At 47.1% G+C, this 12,384-nt stretch overlaps 1 protein-coding gene and 1 non-coding gene across 2 annotated transcripts; one reads left to right on the top strand and one right to left on the bottom strand.

Moving 5' to 3' along the window:
* Window positions 1-7,212: 7,212 nt before the first annotated feature.
* LOC124707786 (50S ribosomal protein L1, chloroplastic-like) lies at window positions 7,213-12,384 on the bottom strand. Its single transcript, XM_047239480.1, has 7 exons — window positions 12,031-12,384; window positions 11,764-11,943; window positions 11,600-11,654; window positions 10,820-10,947; window positions 9,172-9,255; window positions 7,745-7,870; window positions 7,213-7,666 (listed from the first exon to the last, which is right to left on the bottom strand). Exons 1-7 carry the CDS (start codon window positions 12,367-12,369, stop codon window positions 7,529-7,531), a joined length of 1,050 nt encoding a protein of 349 aa, XP_047095436.1. The 5' UTR covers window positions 12,370-12,384; the 3' UTR covers window positions 7,213-7,528.
* Window positions 9,799-9,871, top strand: TRNAR-CCU. Its single transcript has one exon. It is a non-coding gene; the product is annotated as a tRNA-Arg (tRNA).

Below are 12,384 nucleotides of genomic sequence, written 5' to 3'. Positions count from 1 at the left end.
CATGCATGTATCTTCTGAACCTCTAAACCTAGAGGGCGAGACAACCTTCTTTGCTTCGTACGTAGTGGCGGGCAACTCGTTATTCTTTGGAAACATATTCTTCAACATTTTCAGCAAGTTTTCAAGTGCCGAGTCAGCTACACCTGCCTGTGCCTTCCATCTCGGCAAATCCAGATGTGCAGCCCAGCTTTTTCGGACCATCATCGCATCCGGGGTACGCCGCCTTCCTGTGATCCTCTAACATGCGATCCAAATTCTCCCTCTCTTTTTCAGTTCGCAGTCGTCTCCGTGCATCGGCAATGGTCCGACCAAGATCATCAACGGGATCATCACGTGCCTCTTCTTCACCTTCCCCTTCACCTTCCCCTTCACCTTCAGCATCCTCCATGAAAGTATCACCGAAATGAGCAAGATAGCTTTCATCGATGAAATCATCCCCTTCTTCATCTTCTTCCATTATAACCCCTCTTTCTCCATGCTTGGTCCAACAATTATAGCTTGGCATGAAACCGTGCCGAAGCGGTGCATGTGAACATCTCTTGAGGAAGAGTAACCATTCGATTCTTACATTTAACACATGGACAGATAACAAAACCCCTCGCTTGTTCGCATTAGCCACTACGAGGAAATCTTTCAAACCCGCACCGAACTCGCCGGAGAGTCGGTTACCGTACATCCATTGTCGATTCATCCGCATTATTATAATATAAAATATATAATTAACCATCATGCATTTGTTAAACTAACTAGCTACAAACAATATAAATTAAACAATGAACTACACACATGCACATGCACATTTTATCAACGACACATCAAAGGTTCAAGTTGCTAACCGCGATCGAGGAGGAAAAAATAAATGAGAAAGCTCAAGTGTGGCTCCAACACTTCATATCATGTTTGTTTCATGCTCTTGGGGCATTTCATCAAACACCTTATGTGCATAAGAGGAACCAAAAGCAAACCTAACACCCACTTGTGAAGCTTGTGAAGAGAATGGCACCAAATGGCTAAGTGTTGGCTCGCTGGGTGGGTATATATAGGGGAGGGGCTTTAGTCCCGGTTGGCTCGGCCAACCGCGACTAAAGGCCTTCGGGCACCTTTAGTCGCGGTTGGCTCGGCCAACCGCGACTAAAGCCCCCACGTGCACCGGCCGGCCACCGAGCGCCCAGGCCCGAGCCTTTGGTCGCGGTTCGCCTCCCGAACCGCGACTAAAGGTACCATTAGTCGCGGTTCCTGCAGCATCGCGACTTATGGGGCTCACCCGAAGCCTGTTTTTCCACCAGTGTTAGTTTTACACTGGGTACGTTCTCGCTTGCTTGCAAGCAGTGGGCGCGAGAGTGGAGACTTTCTGGTCCTCGCCGGAAAATCCTAAACATTCAAGAAATATTAGAATGCACCATGAATACCTTATTTAGTGTTTTGGCTCATAGGTTTAAATGTACCTAGTATAAAAAGATGCATTCTAAATGTATTTTAAAATGTCAAAAATGTGAAAAAATTTCTAGATGTATATCCGGACATGCTACGTTTACACACAATTTTTTGTGAAAAAAAGATATTCTTTTGTAGGATGTGTAGAAAAGACAAAAAAAAAGCTTCTTTTACCGTACCTTTACCACTTATAATAGAGGGGTAGTATGAATTGAAGGGACGGTTCAGATCAACCGGTAAAGATAAGGCCCAACGGACCCAGAAAACCATAATTATTAACGTTGACATGCACAAAAAAAGTTCAGTACTCCCTCCATACCGGTTTATTAGGCTTATTAGAGCCAGCGTTGTGACCTAGGTAATCACTGATTGGGTGATCTTAATCGTTTAGAAACAATGGTAACTGTGCCTTTTGTATCGATCCATGCAGTAGTTAAGGTGAGAAGTGGAAAGAGCGGTGTCAGGGCCACCGTCCTGGCTGAAAATGAGCGCATGCATTGGGGGGTCCTTAATTGCTTCCTCCAATTTAAGTGCATGCATTGGATGGTTACGTTTGTTTTGCATATAAGGAAAGCGGGATTACAGAAATTAATCATGTATTAATTACCGAATTGAGCCTAATTCCTTGGCATATTTCCAAATTCACAATAAGCCTAGTAAACCGGTATAGAGGGAGTAACAGTTTTGACAGCCCATCCCTAAAGTGACGCCCACTGTACAAGAGCTAAATCTTAAAAGTGGCGAAGGGATAAGAAATCCCTGCGGTCGTTCCCTAACGGCTTGATAGAGGAGCCATCGTGGCTGCCTGCGTCGCCTGGTATGCGCGCTGCCGCAGTTGAGGCATCTACATGCTGGGCGCGCCAGGCGGCGTGGACGTCACCGTGTGCGGCCCCGTTCCATGGCCAACTCGCGCGGGAGAGCAAGCAGAAGCACGGCAAAGGCGATACAGACCCGCCCGTGGGGTCGGGAATAACCGTGTGGCTGCCTTCCTCGCCGATTATGCGCGCTGCCTGAGGCATCTACCTGCTCGGCGCGTCGGGCGCATCGTGGACGTCGCCGTGCGTGGCGCAGCCACCTTGTTTTACGTCCGCCTCGCCGAGAGCAGGGAGAAGCACTACCAGGGACCGACGGGCTCACCGGAGAGAGAGGGAGCCAATGAGCCTTCGTGTGCACCTGCATCGCCGCGGTCGAGGCGGCTACAGGCTAGGCTCGCCGTGCTCCGTGGTGGATATCGCCGTGCGCGGTGCGGCCGCTCTGATCCACGACGCTTCGGTGCGCATGTGGCAAGAAAGACCAGGCCACCGCCGCCACGCACCATGCCATCCCTTCGATGGCGCCCGACGGAATCGCCTCCGCCCAGTGCAGGCACAACTTCCGCCAAGGCTACCTATGTCGCCGAAACAGAGCTCTCGCACGCACGAAGAAATGAAGGAGGTTTAGAATGTTTTTTTTTTTCGAATGATAACACGGATTGGAGTGGGCCAGGCTCATCAACAACCTTTATTTTAGCAGTGCCGAAATTTACTACTTCTCAGGTTTTTGTCACTAGTATGAATTATAATTATTACCTATATAAAAGTTGACCACTTCTGCTTAAACCTCATTCATTTGGGTACTGTTGATGGTACCTTTTTATCTAATCAAATCTTGACACGTCTGTGATTTTTACTGTAGTTGGACAAAGGATACCGTATGTCCTTGGGCTGAAGTTTTCATCACTATTTTCTTTCGCGTGAGAAATTCTGGCCTACCGGTTCCTTTCCGGCTACCTTATCTGTTCCCTTCCGGTTATTTCTCTCTCTCCTCTTTTCGGTTACCTTTAACAATCAGTCTTCCGATTTTGTGGATCACATGTTAATTGTGCAGTATTTGATTTTCCTTCACTTGGCCAAAGCGGTGGTAGGACCTACTCTGATCAATCGGTGGGTTAGAATATATTCGTGGTATCTAGAAGTGTCCCGTGCTTCCCTCGGCCACGTTCCCAAAAAAAAAGAGGCTTTTCTCCACTTCTCCACGATGGTCTTCAATATAGCCTATCTGCAGTTCCATGTCTGGTGGTCTCCCTCTGAGAACTTCTCCCCTGCCAAGATCCTTCCGCCGCCACCGTATCGAAGTGTCGCTTGAGGAGGCCAACAATGGCGAGGCCGCGCAGAAGAGTAGTTGGAGATTGAGAGGTGCGGGAGCTGCGCCAGTGGAGGCGACTGAGGATTTCCTAGGATTCAGGCACATGAGGGAAACGGCGTCGCTATGGTGGGTTAATAGTGGAGGAGGCTGACGCGACGCGTTGCCAGAGAGCTGCAGCGCGAAAATAGATTGGAGCCGGCCAGAATCGCGGCGACGGCGGCAACATCGGCGGAGGAGGCTGACCTGGTGCATGTTGCCCAGTAGCTGGATGGGATGAGGTTAGGTTCATCTGAGATGCTTCTACATGTCTTTTTCTCTTCTCAATCTTTTCTTATGTGTGTTCAATTCATTCAGTCCATTCGCTCAAAGCTCTCTTCGCCTCCTCTTCAGTTCATCCGTCGGTAAGGATCCTGTAAAATCGGACGCGTCTGGTGATTCGAACAACGGCGACCACAAGCACCAAGGAGTAGCGGCGGCGGAGACCAGACAAGCGCGAGGAGCAGCGGTGGGGAGCATACAAGCGAGAGGAGCGGCAGCGGCGACTCGACAAGCCGGGGGAACGGCGGTGACCAGGCAGAGGCAGGAGAAAAAATAGGAAAAGATGGAGAGGTTGGGTTCCGTGGACGCTAGCCACGGTTCTTCACGTGAGCTCTGCGTCCGCAGGGCAGCGCCGGCGTGCCTTAGCCGCGACCTCCGACCTTGAGGAAGAGGAGATCTCAGTGGCGCTGGCCCCCGTCGGCAGAGGATGGAGGAGGTGAAGTGGGGACATAAGGGCATCTCCAACGCGGAGACCCAAACCCAAAAACGGAGACCACTTTCGTCCGTTTGGGTAAAAACGCGTCCCAACGCGCAGACCCAAATGCAAAACGGACGGCCATTAAAGTCCGGGGCGACCCAAACCCGACTTAAATTTGGGCGGACTTTGCGTCTGTCCGGCTCGCTCGGGAAGGCTCCGGACGTCCGTTTTTATCCGCCTGACCCCACATCTTCTCTCTCCCGTGTCTTCTTTTTCCCATGGATATGGCCAGAATAGCTGCCGGAGTTTGGATGGCCTGGCCAACTGCCGCCGCCGCTCACACATGGAGCACCCTGGCGCCGAGTCCTCCTTTTTTTTCATCCCTACCGGAAGTTGCCGCTGCCAAAACGAGCTCCGGCGACAAAGCTCGTCGACGGCGACGCGCAGAGCGACGGCTAAGGGCGTGTGCATGGGCGCCGGCCGCTCGCCACGCCGGCGCAAGCACGGTCGCCTGCCGCGCGAGCCACAGGCGGGGGCGGAGCTCGCCGGGCGTGCCTCGCCACAGCGCGTTGCTGAAAGTATAGAGATGGTAAACCTAGAGGGGGGTGAATAGGTTTCTACAGATTTTTATTCTTTCTTTGCAATATTAGGCTTTGCGGAATATAAAGATGAGCCTAATGCAAACTAGGTGAAGCAACCTATATGAGGATACAACTAACTCGAGCACGAAGGCTCTCACAGGCAGTTAAATCACAAGTGAGGAGTTCGGTTAGAGATAACCGATAGCACGCGGAGAAGAGGATGTATTCCCGTGTTCCCTTCCTTTGCAAGAAGGTACGTCACGTTTGGAGGGGTGGAGGTCCCACGAAGGATTCCCCACGCCACGAAGGCTCACCCTATTCTCCGGAGCCTATCCCACGAAGGAATATCTCACTCACTTGTGGTAGACTTTGAGGTAGCCTCCAAACCTTCACAATCTTGCCCGGAGCAAATCCACAGCCCGGATGCTTCCGGACCACTCTTGCCCACCTAGGGTTTCCAAGGAACCCTAGAGAGCAAGCTTCTTGATGAATACAAGGGGAAATGAGATTTTGCTTGGTAGAACAGTAGATCGGGTCCTCCTCTAACGTTTCCCCGGAGGGATTTGATTTTGGGTGGAGGAGGAGGGAGATCTGAGGCTTTTGGTGTTTCTAGCAATGGAGTATGAGAGAGAGAGAGTTCAAGAACAGCTTGTAGTGTAGTGCCTAACCCTTCAGAGGTAGGAGAAGGGCCTTTTATAGTGTTCTTCGAAATCTGGCCGTTGCACACTTGCCACATCATCAATTTCCTCGAGGAACCCGGTTGACCGGAATTGGCGCTGGGCTGGCCGGCGCACAAACCGGTCAGACCGGACCTGAGACCGGACCGGCCGGTTTCAACCGGATCTGGGACCTGGTCTTGACCGGACGAGCTCCTGAGCTTACTGGATCACGCCCGGATGGCACAAGTGGAAACTTCGGTTGGGCGTCGGGGCAGCCGGTCTGGAACCCGGTCCAACCGGGACTTGGAAGCTCCAGGATCTGATTGCTTTTTAGCTTTTGTTCTGGGGTGTGTTCTGTAACTTTACAGGCCTTATCTTCACATACTAGGTTCTTTAGGGCGAGTGTTGTAAAGGGCCTGTTTGCAAATTGTACCCGTCACCTGTCACTGTAATGGAATACCACCTTCTTTGTGAAAAAAAAAGTTCCAAAGTTTGAATAAGTTGAGCAAGTTGCAAATGGCAGCTGCTACATCACAAATTCAGATCTGAATCATGTGCTTATCTGCTTGAGCATCCACTTTTTCTTCATTCGTCCAGGCAGTGCCATCAAAGACTTGAGCTTGCGATCATCAGCAACAAGAACATCATATATTGCCCACTGTTGATCATCTTCCAAACCTGGTATGTCACCAAGAACATTGCATCTCGCAACATTCGTCACATGTAGTTCTAGTTGCGCACATAAACTGTGGCATGAATAAATATTGAGAGGAGAGGCTACCTTGGAGATGGACAGGGGAAGGCTTCACATTGATCGACAGAGACGGGGATCTGGAGTTCGGCAGCTGCCTCGGTAGAAGCTGGGAGCCGGTTGTCGTGGCTGCTAGGTTAAAAGAAAATATTAAATCGGAGAAGAAAGGGAGAGATTGGGAGAAAAAGAGATCAGATGGGAGGGAAAGTTACCTGGAGGTCGACAGGGAGACGGAGAGAAAACGCGGCCGCACGAAATTCCACGGCGAGATGGCGGCCATCTGGACCTTGATCCGGAGAAGAGGAGAAGTGGAGGGATGGAGGCGGCCAGGTGGAGGGAGGGAGCCAGGCAGCGAGGTGGAGGGGGAGAGGCGAGAGGCCGGTGAGGTGGAGGCGGCGAGGTTGATGGGATCGAGGAGGAGGAGGTGGATGAGATCAGGGAGGAGGACACGATAGCCAGGTTTCCAGACAAATGACGGGTCCAGGACGGAAATCGTGTTTAGGCACTGGGTGATTCGGTCGGTGATTCGGTCAGAATTTTCAAATGAAATGACGTTACGATTCCATAACAGCCAAACAACATATTTTTGGAATTACCAAATGAATTCCGCGATTTCGAGGCGAATTCCTGGATACCAAACGAGCTCTAAGAAGCATCTTACCACTTCATTACTTCGAAATATTCTGACGCATTACATAGCACTAGGCATCTTCCCTCAGTCCCAATATAACATCTCGTTCAGTTCGCAGGAGGAAAAACATAGTCCAGCACACAACTGGCAAAAGAGTGATCCGGAGCTTGCTGTCAAAGGAAAGGCTAATTGTTTTAACCGTTCTTATCCTCAAGCTGTACTCCTACAACTATTCAAAGAAAGTATAATTCACGAACCGCACGGAGTAATCGAGAATGGAAGGTGAAATCAAAATATTGGCTCAAGCTCAAGGATGACTATTGACAAAATAATGAACATTACAACAAACATCTCAGAGAAACAGAAATCTATAAGTGTACTCATAATTCACTCATAAATACAACCCACCAACAATAGCCCTGTTTGTCGATCAGGGTACTGTTTTAACTGCTGATGTTGGATGCCCGTGAAACTAAAAAAACTGTACCTAAGCACCTCCCGGTCTTCCCCCACTACCGTGTCTCTCGGTGTTTTTATCACAAGGGATGGATGGTCAAGTCTGCGAAGTTGGTAGAAAATGCCAGATGACTTAACGGGTGCTTGTGGCGACATCTAGTTAGATGAATCCGCGCCATAGTCGAGCATTTCTTTTATGTTTAGCTTGATTGAAGGTCCCATTGATGAGCATACATATGCTGTTTTCCAGTATATCCCCTTTGCACCAGATGGCTTGTTCCTCTCAATAGAGCGCTAGGAAGAGACGACAAAAGGTAAGTACACATAAATCAGTGACATCAAAAGAGATGTTTATGGGAGCAGATATCTTACAACAACAGCCATGAAGTTTGCAATAAGGTCTTCTTCAGGGAAGTTAACCTTGCCGAATGGAATGTGAGCAATCCCTGTCTTGTCAACTCTGAATTCAACTTTACCTTTCTTGAACTCATCGATAGCCTGGAAGCATTTGCACAATTAGCATAATCAACCTCATCGCTAAGTTTAGTAATTGCTACAAGATTGAGGTTGATTGGCTCTGTTTTATGCTGGTTCAGCAATATGCAGGTTAAATATTACTCTCTGTTGAGAACTGAGCTCTAGCTCAGTGGCAAGGCAAGCGAGTGCGCAGCCAGCCCACCCGGGTTCGAATCCCCATGCGCGGTAATTTCGCAGCAGGGGCGAATAAACCGGGAAAGTCTCATCGTACCTAACAACGTATTGCCAAGGGAGGGATGTAAATATTACTCTCTGTTAGAGCAAGTACAATAAGTCCTAGTCAGATGGCTATAAGAATTAAAATAATATATTATTGCTTAGTTGGAGGAGAGAGAAGAGAAGAGAGGAGAGTGGGCTCTTATGCAAAAGCCAGCTCTAGCACGTGCTCCTAGGCACTTTGTGAGAGTGAAAGGTGGGTCATACATTGATAAAGTACTATATTTTTATAGCTCACTATTGTATATGTTGGCTCTAAATTGGCTATATATAACATGTCACTTGGCTTATAGCCAGCAGCTCGCTACACTATTAGAATTGCTCTTATTAGGTCCTTCTCGATGCTAAGTTGCTAACATGGCCTTCAACGTATCCACTTCAACAGGTAATTTGTATTATACAATGTTGCTGTTACAACTCATAAAAGTACACAGTATGTAAGTATATTTAATGATGAATCTAGTGATACCATTTTTGCATACTTCTTATACATTGATAGCCAAAACTTATTATATTACCCGGGATTCGAGATTGACTTATATTTGTAATGGGCAGAATAGAGGGAAACTTTTGCATAGGAAAGCCCACAAATAGGCTACCACCACCACACAATAAAACCAACTGCAAATAGGCTGCAAACAGGCTACCACCAAGGCAACCTCTGGGTTTATTCGCAAAAAAAAAAAAAAAAAACTCTGGGTTTAACATTATGACCAGCTCACTGCCACAAACTGATAGCCCTCGAAATCCACATCAACATCTCATATTTCCTTCTCTACATCTCAGTAAAACAACTTTCCCATTGAACAATACATTTAAGTTGCACGGTACCTATAGGTTATCATTGTGCGAGTCTTCAACTACGGAAATATGGGCAATGAGCTAAGGAAGCAAGATATGAATATCTGAGTACTGAAGTAAGGTGGATGGCCTACGCCTACTCAATGCCCACTTTGGCTGTCACAATAACCAACCCAAGAAACATATACATGATTGATGATCCACAAGTAATATTTACGGGAAACCAAATAAAGTCTGTACAGTACCTGAGTAATGTTTGGAGAAACAGTACCAGCTTTGGGGTTAGGCATCAATCCTCTTGGTCCTAGAATCTTACCCAAACTGGCAACCTGAAAAGTAAATGATTAGCTGAGATTGACAATCAACTGAAGGAGCATAGTGGAAGTTCTTGACACAACTTAATATAGCTTCCCTTAGCCCATAATCTATGAAAGCCCTACCTTCAACAGAATGAAGACTCTGAATTCTTATATTCAAAACTGTGTCGAAACTAACTAATCTATTTTATCGAATGAATCATTCTTTGGTTATGTTAACATTAACACAAGATCTAAGAGTGGAAAATTGAAGTCAAATAACCCGTTAAAAACTGATGTGACGAAGCTGTACATGTGAACGTTGAATTACAGGAGCACGACACTTTCACGAAAAAAAGGTGAGTGCAATTCAACAAAAAATACATTTGAATGGATTATGTTTGTCCATCAAAAAGGAATAACTGTATTGTTGCTGAGTAGTTTCCTCAAGCTCAAAATAATAGAAAAACTTAAACGAAAAAACAAATGGGAGTATGAAATTTGTTGAGCTAATTACTTCATAATTCCCGGAAATATTACTACCAGTAAATATGATGGACAAATTTGCACAACAAGGCGCCTGTAGCTCAGTGGATAGAGCGTCCGTTTCCTAAGCGGAAGGTCGTAGGTTCGACCCCTACCTGGCGCGAATTATTTTTTCTGTTTTTTAAACTTTTTTCTTTCCTGCAAGGGAGTCGTACATTCTTTTCTATTTTCTGCCTGTTCCCAGTTTTCTAATCTCATTTTTTAGTACGTATTCTATTGTTTAATTAAACTTTTTATTTACCAAGAGGATAAGCAAGTATGAAAATAGGTTAAGACTACAAAAGCCTATTAGTCGTGCATTCTTTTCTATTTTCTGTCTGTTCCCAGTTTTTTAACCTCATTTTTTAGTACGTTTATTTACCAAGAGGATAAGCAAGTATGAAAATAGGTTAAGACTACAAAAGCCTATTAGTCGTACATTCTTTTATATTTTCTGTCTGTTCCCAGTTTTTTAACCTCATTTTTTAGTACGCATTCTATTGTTGAATTAAACAATTTATTTACCAAGAGGATAAGCAAGTATGAAAATAGGTTAAGACTACAAAAGCCTAGTAACTAATTGATTTTTGCTGACTATCCCAAGTATGAAAATAGAAACCTTAAAAAAGCCTGAAAGTAGCAACCCTCAAACACAAAGACCTATCTGCTTGGATGAAAACGGAAAAAATTAATGATCATCATTACTTACCCCTTTCAAGACTACAAGCTCATTACCGCTTTAATGCTAATTAAGTGAGCTGTAAAGCGTAAATAATATAGCTCGCCGACTGGCCTAATACACCAAAGAGAACACAATCAAACATGCAGGCGAAACACACCAGAAAGATAATTAGGAACAAGTTCATTGCAGTTGCAGGGCGAAGCTTTCAGCCTTGGTAAAATTCATTATCTAAAATTGTGTATCGGTGCAAGGGATTAGCTGATATGTTCAACATGTTGCTTAGCTAAATATGCCCAGCAACCTTGCATGTGGATAGAGAAGCTTCATGAAACAAGGAAAGGGAAATGGTTCAACGATGACCCCCAGACAGATCTAGTTTTAGTGTCATACCTTAGGCATCATATCAGGTGATGCAATCAATTTGTCAAACTCCATGAATCCTCCTTTTATTTGCTCAATCAAGTCATCTGAGCCAACAATATCAGCTCCTGCTGCTCTCGCTTCATCTATCTTCTCACCTGCAAGGACATCAGAATATCAGTAATATAGATAGGCAGCCAACTTTCCGAGCATAATACGGTAGGAATAGCAAAGTAATACACAAGATTGTACACAGAAGAGTAAATTAATCAACAAACCAATGCACCATGGACAACTTGAACAATAAAACCGAAGTGGTATGCCCAACTGACACCTTATGTATATGAACATAAATAGAAACAGCATGAGCATAATGTACTGATCAAGAGGCTTCTGCTGAGGTTCCAACTAGTAAGACGATTTTCGTCCAACCCATCATGAAGTGCATTACTCTTAATAATATTTGAATCATGAGTTTTGAATTTTCAACTCCAAAAGAAGAGCAAGTTAAACTAATTTTCATCCATTGAATCAGACGTGAACTAGAGATAAACGACTGTTCATGTGTTGTCCTTGAAACTAACACCCAGAGGGACTGGCTCTGGCAGTTAATTTTGACCATATCGACCACATTGTTGAGCAAAACATCCATATCTGCTTTAGGAAGAAGTAACATATTGAACAATCAAGTTGACGCAGTCTGACAGGCATTGCCCTTAACTCCGCAAATGCTAGCTCATAGAGTGTAATTTGAATGAATTCCACAATAATAACTATCTCCAAACACCACGCTGTTCGGTTTGCACTCACCTTGGGTGAGAACAGCAATCTTCACGGTCTGTCCCGTCCCCTTGGGCAAATTGACCTGCGCTCGCCAACACAAAATCCAAATTAAGCAACGGAAGAGAGAACAAACAAACAAACAAACAAACAAAAGGAGACAGATACGATAGGATAGAAGCAACGGTTATTACCGTGGCTCGGAGCTGCTGGTCGTTGTACTTTGGGTCGAGGTTCATCCGGAAATGCGCTTCTGCGGACTCGACGAAGCGGGTGTTTGCGACCTGCTTCATGAGCGAGAGCGCGGCGGGCACGTCGTACTCCTTCTTGCTCTCCCGCAGCTTCTGTATCTCCAGGTACCGCTTGGACCGCGTCTGCGCGCATTCGAGGCGAAGACTATCATCACGCTAGCCAAAGTATACGAAACAGAGAAAACGCGCGGGGGTGTTTGGGTGTCGTACGCGGTCGCGCTTGAGCGGGAGGGCGGCCTTGCCGGTGCGCGGGCGGGTGGGGGCGGTGAAAGCGGGGCCGCGGCCGCCGTAGCCGTCCTCGTAATCGTCGTTGACGTCGTCGAACTGGACGGGCGCCTCGTCGTCCTCGGCGGGCTCGTCGTCGAGCACGGCGGCGCCCTGCGGGTCGGCGACGGCGGCGGCGGCGGGGCGGCGGAAGGCGAGGAGGAGGCGCGGGTAGGCGCGCAGCGAGGGGACGGAGGTGGGGAAGAGCGCGCTGGAGGCGGCGGCCGGCCCCGCGGAGGAGGGCGGCGCGAGGAGGGAGGAGGCGCAGGCCGCGGCTGTGGCCATGGCGGGGGTGGTGGT

This window comes from Lolium rigidum, chromosome 4 (genome assembly GCF_022539505.1).
Source record: "Lolium rigidum isolate FL_2022 chromosome 4, APGP_CSIRO_Lrig_0.1, whole genome shotgun sequence".
Classification (NCBI taxonomy): domain Eukaryota; kingdom Viridiplantae; phylum Streptophyta; class Magnoliopsida; order Poales; family Poaceae; genus Lolium; species Lolium rigidum.
This window is presented reverse-complemented; position numbering and strand designations above follow the sequence as displayed.